The 5,960-nt window shown below is 39.5% G+C and overlaps 1 protein-coding gene across 1 annotated transcript; it reads left to right on the plus strand.

Annotated features, from left to right (window-relative positions):
- Nucleotides 1–125: 125 nt before the first annotated feature.
- cdk21 (cyclin-dependent kinase 21) lies at nt 126–4,707 on the plus strand. Its single transcript, XM_034143599.1, has 7 exons — nt 126–355; nt 1,195–1,327; nt 2,064–2,231; nt 2,439–2,548; nt 2,687–2,737; nt 3,371–3,503; nt 4,116–4,707. The coding sequence occupies exons 1-7, from the start codon at nt 126–128 to the stop codon at nt 4,191–4,193; spliced, it is 903 nt and encodes a 300-aa protein (XP_033999490.1). The 3' UTR covers nt 4,194–4,707.
- Nucleotides 4,708–5,960: the final 1,253 nt, after the last annotated feature.

The following is a 5,960-nucleotide window of genomic DNA, read 5'->3' on the forward strand; positions in this document are numbered from 1 at the left end:
TTACTATGACTTGAAAAACGTGTTGCGAGCAGCTAAGCTAAATGCAACATGTTTAACTTTTTTGATCCTTTTAATAGACATTCATTTAGAAAGTTTAGGTTTATTTATACTGCATCTGAAAGGCCATGGACATCCGCACCAAGCCTTTGTGCTACGAGCTCCTGGCAGAAGTTGGGGAAGGCTCCTACGGTAAGGTGTATAAAGCCAGAGAGCTGGGGGAGAAGCAGCGCTTCCTGGCGGTGAAGAAATTCAACATCCGCGGGGACACGTTCGAGATCGGGATCCCTGCCTTCATGATCCGCGAGGTTGCGCTGCTGCGTCAAATGAAGCACTTCAACCATCCCAACATAGTCAAGTAAGTTTATGTTTGGTATACAATGCTAAATACAGTTTAGACTGACTTACACTTTAATTGAGTATTTGTATTGTGTGCGTATACACCTCTACATGTCAGAGTAAAATATGTTGTTCTCCTCTACATTTACACACGGCATCTATTGCACTTCTGTCCGTCCTGGGAGAGGGATCCCTCCTCTGTTGCTCTCCCTGAGGTTTCTCCCATTTTCCCCTTTAAACTGTGGGTTTTCTCCAGAAGTTTTTCCTTGTACGATGTGAGGGTCTAAGGACAGAGGGTGTCGTATTGTCATACTGATATTCTGTACAAACTGTGAAGTCCACTGAGACAAATGTAACATTTGTGATATTGGGCTATATAAATAAACATTGATTGATCTGACACACCTTTTACATAGAAAACATATGATATGCTTATATAATTTAATGTGATGTTATATATTTGTACCCAGTATTGTACTTGAACCCAGTATTGTATGGCATCTCAATTAGAGAATAGAACTCTTTTGTTGACTTTGCAAAAAGTACAGCAAAATTAATAGCAACACTCATGGTGCATTTACAAATATCAAACGGTAACAATGATAATAAGTAGTATTAGTATATATAGTATAAGTTTAAATAATTTAAAAAGAATATGTGGCTCCACATTCAGGAACTACAACAATCAAATACTTTTCTTCCAAAAAAAGAAAGTAATTACATAAGGGTCAACATTAAAACGCGTGCAATCTAGACCAAATAGTGTAGGTTATAATCACAAGCATTGCCTTTCTATTGTTGTTGTTGCTGCTGCTGCTGTTGTTACATGTGTAATCCCCTGTTCATTTATATGCCCAGGCTTTTGGATGCATCTGCCATCCCAGTGGGCAGGAGCCTGGATCTCACTCTGGTGCTGGAATACATCGACCAGGACCTTTCCACCTACCTCTCCAAAGTTCCTGCTTCTGGACTGAGCCATGACTGTATTAAGGTGTCAACTCACCACCTGTCTTAGCATTACTGCAATGCTAGAGAACAGCAGCAACAACCTAGTTAAAACAGAATTAACATAATACACATAAGATAATGGCTCAATCTGGTGGAAAATAGGAAAAAAAAAACAAGCCCTACACTAAAACACAGGATTAACATTTTCCCACCATCTTCTTTCCTAGATTTGGGCCACCTGTAAAGATTAATTCTCTCTTTTGTGTAGCTGAATTGCATTTGTGGAAGGTATACTCCAATGATTCTTCTGGTCAAATATATCAAGAAGTTACTTCCATCAACCATGATCAAATTCTGCTGAACACACTTACACACTGTGCAACAACGTAGGGATATATGTTTGTCCAGGATCTAGCACAACTGTACCTTTTCAGCCCATGCCTCAGGGAAGAAAGCTATTGGTGTGTTCCTTGTTAACTTGCACAACTGGCATTCCCTGTTTTACCAGCATAAACATAAAACACCTGACAACCTGAAAAAGCAGAAGTAAGCGCAGAAATTCCAATTTCCACCCAATCCCAGAGTGAAGTACATAACGGATGACAACTTGAATGTTAACATAAGCTAAACATGCTGGTTTTATAACACATCCTGACTTCACAAGTTAATGATAATCCCCTGAGTGCACAAGTGAACAAATTATGGGAAATACATTTGAGATACGGAGATGTATGCATTCGGACACATCTCTTAAGCCATGCTGCTGTGTGTCTGTACAGGATTTGATGTGGCAGCTGCTGCAAGGATTGGACTTCCTACACACCCACATGGTGCTGCACCGTGACCTGAAACCAGAAAACATCCTGATCAGCAGCCGCGAAGAAGTCAAGATCGCAGACTTTGGCCTGGCACGCATCTACACCTATAATATCGCTCTCACTCCAGGTGTAAGTACGGCAACACATGAAGAAAAATGATTGTACTATGCTAATTATCACTGCAGAAGTCTATCCTTTGTTGTTTTACAGTACATTTTTTCCTAAATATAGCCCTGTATTCTGTTTGTTCCTAAGCCTGAGGTGAAATATGTTCTTTTGTCACTTCCCCCGCCCCGGTTGTGTCCTCATTATGTTTGGCATCCTCTCTCTGTTCAGGTGGTGACGCTTTGGTACAGAGCTCCAGAGGTGCTGCTGAACTCTGTTTACATGTCCTCAGTGGACATGTGGAGCGCTGGCTGCATCTTTGCTGAGCTCTTCCTCCTGAGGTAAAGAGTCTGGTCTGGCTCGGGGAAATATGTGGCACTGGAGACTAACATTTAAGATGTGAAACATTCTCCACAGTCTTCAAAAATCGAGATATCGTTTTATTTTCCTTTTGCATTGTTCCTTCAACACTCCCACAGACCACTGTTTAAGGGATACACAGAGGTTCAACAGCTGCAAAAAATCTTTGAGTGAGTATTTTTCCTAAATCTAGATACTGTAGACTGTAAAGAGTATATTTACAGTTGTATGCTCATACTATCAAAACAGGCATTTTAACTCAAACATACTTTTAAAATTATTCGTTTTGGCTGTTTAAAACAATGCCAATATTCACTTTAATGTCAGCAAGAATGTTTTCCATTTTTGGATTCTTCGTTCATTTTGCAGGCATGTAACAAACATTATTTTTGGAAGGCTTCAGTAGAAGCAGCTGGGAGTCCCAGCAGCTTCTACTGAAGCCAGTCCCCAACTCCGGGGACTTCCGGCCGGGGACTGCCGGGTGGCAGTATACGCCGTGAAGTCGTTTGCGGCTTGCCAGTAAACCCAAAGCAGAAGAAGAAGTGACGTCATCGGCTTCATTTGCGTAATCTTCCCCCAGGGAACTTATTCCGGTGTGAACGCGATCGGCTCTTACTTCCATGGGGTTACTAAGTGCTGGGAACTAAGTACGGCAAAGTACTTGGTGTGAAAGCGGCTATAGATGATCTTAGAGACATTTGCTTTTCAATGTTAATAAAATAAACCTCAAAAAGAGGCTTGATAGCAGACACATTGGTAATAGCAGCATGTGCTCAGTTTTTCTTTTTTATCCTATGTTTTAGGGTGATTGGTTTGCCCAGCGAGGACGACTGGCCCAAGGACAGCCCCATCCGATACTCAGTCAGCTGGGGGCCAAAAGGCTCCAGCAGCAGGCTGCTGCACAACCTCAGCCCCTACGCCAACGACCTGATATCTGTGAGAAAATCTGTGTTTCTGTTTCCATGATACGTTGCCATGCTTCACATTTAACACCAGCAGTTATAGCCTGCACTCGCAGAGAGAGGCTCAGTTCATTCTGAAATCATTTTGGATCAGAATGCATTAGAGCACTTTTGAACAAATATATAAAATAAAGAGACAAAATAGACATACATTTCTGAGTAATTCTGATGGATAGTAGGGTAGTCGGTCAATCTCACAGATATTTGACATTGTTTTTTGTAACATGATTAAGAGTGCACAGCCATGATAGCAGCTCTGTGAGGCTGTACTTTAGCACCGTGTAGTCCAAATTTCAGGTGATAAACGTATAATATCTATATTGTAGAATGTTGTTTAAAACACTTAGTGATGTTCTGAAAATATTCTTTTAATCCTTAAAAAACTCATCTATCCTACTTGACAAATAGCAACTCCAACTTTGGTTGGTGTTTCAGTACAATTACTTGATACTTTATAGCAGGAGGTTGAAAATGCTCAGATTCAGATTATAAATATATGTTTTTGTTGTTGTTAAAAAGCATTACAGCAGCAGCACTGAGACTATAAACCTTCGGATTGTAAGGTGTGACCTCTCCTTACCTGCAGCAATGTTTGGCATTCAGACCGAGCCGCCGCATCTCCGCTGCCAAAGCCCTGACTCATCCTTTCTTCATGAAGCACTGAAGAAAGGAACTCCTGCTTCTCTACTGTCAGCTTTAACATCAGTTCACCAGCATCATGAAGATCAAGGGTCAGGTTTGAGGAGAAAACGTTACGCCTTTATTAAAACACATTACGCCTTACTGGTAGAGCATGAAACACTTTTGAAGGATTGCTCCGGGACACTTTTATTTACTTATTATTTGGCCACCCTTTATATGAACAGTGTAAAAGTATTAAGGTTCTTTAACATTTTTTAATTTTAAGTATGCTTTGTAATTCCACAAAACATAGTCCTGCTTTGTTGTTGATGAGTGTTGATGTTGTGTTGCAAATTACCAACTACACTACATATTATGAGCACCCAATGTTAATGGGTTTATGTTGTTTAAACAAAGCTTTTTTATTTCTGGGCGTGTATATAAAGTCATTTATGTTTTTTATTTATGGTGTTATCTCTGTAATATTACACCTGTATTTATGTTTGTATTGAAAGGTTTTACAAGATATTTTTCTACATGAGTTACACTGTTCATTAGAGAAGCATTGCTATAAATAATTGTCACCCAAACTTGTCTCTGCCTTTGAATACAACACCATCAATAACTGATACATCCGTGTGTATGTCTGCTGTGCAAGTATTACACTTTTTTTTATATATTCACTTTTATATTTAAGAGCCACATTAGCAGGTTTAAATGACTGGTGGATGAACAGAAGGCATATTTTCTCTTGCAACTACAAAGTGTGAACAGGAGGGGGCACTGCTGAAATAGTATATAATAAAGGGAAAAACCAGCAGCATTATGAGTCCTCACATAGTCCACAATCCCCAAACATTTTGGTATATTTGCCCCCCCCCCCCATTTATAAAACCTATTTAATCTCTAGAAGTATATCGATGTGCAGACAGCTTTGGTTTTACTGTACTTGCTAAGGTTTTTTGAAATATGTGCATGTGACATATACATTGTTGAGTATGGAATGTGCAACATGTGAGCACAAAGTAAAAAAACAATACAGTTTACTTAAGTACTTTTTAAAAAGGACTTTTACATGAGTATTTGCTACTTTGTACTTCTACCCCACGACAATTCAGAGGTAAATTGTGTACTTTTACTCCAACATTTATTTTTTCCCTTTAATTGCTTTACAGATTTTGATAAATGGTGTGAAATATGATCAACACTTTAATCAGACATTATTACACCTGGAGTAAATTCACAAGCTACCCTGCAGTACACAAAGGAATGAAAACTAGCTTTACCTTTACCAGCGTCGATAACACTTTAATGCATCAATAATTATAAAACATATCATATATATTATTCTGAAATTGGCCAATCTGCACAATAAGTATTTTTTGTACTATAAGTATATTTTGATGCTAATACTTTGTACTTTTACTTGAGTAACATTTTGAATGCAGGACTTTTACTTTTATCAGAGCAATCATGCTCTTAAGTACAATATATGACTACTTCTTCCACCTCTGGATGTTGACACAGCAACACAAGTTTAGTCTAATAAGTGTAGGTCTTGGTTGATGTTGTTTTAGGTGTGCACACCTGAACACCTTCGCAGTTAATCAAATTCCTCAAAAAAACGGAAGTGAAGTGAACGTGGGCTTTGGGAAGTTATGTTCCTGTAAACCCAAGCTCTTGGAGAGCAGCCTCCGTCGGTTGCTATACTGACGGCTGCTTCCTGGTCAGTGGCGGGGACGGGGTCGTCCCATGGTTTGTCCATCTATTTATACCCTACCCCTCTTAATACGGAGCCCTCTACAGCTGC

This window comes from Trematomus bernacchii, unplaced genomic scaffold (assembly GCF_902827165.1).
Source record: "Trematomus bernacchii unplaced genomic scaffold, fTreBer1.1, whole genome shotgun sequence".
NCBI classification, from domain to species: domain Eukaryota; kingdom Metazoa; phylum Chordata; class Actinopteri; order Perciformes; family Nototheniidae; genus Trematomus; species Trematomus bernacchii.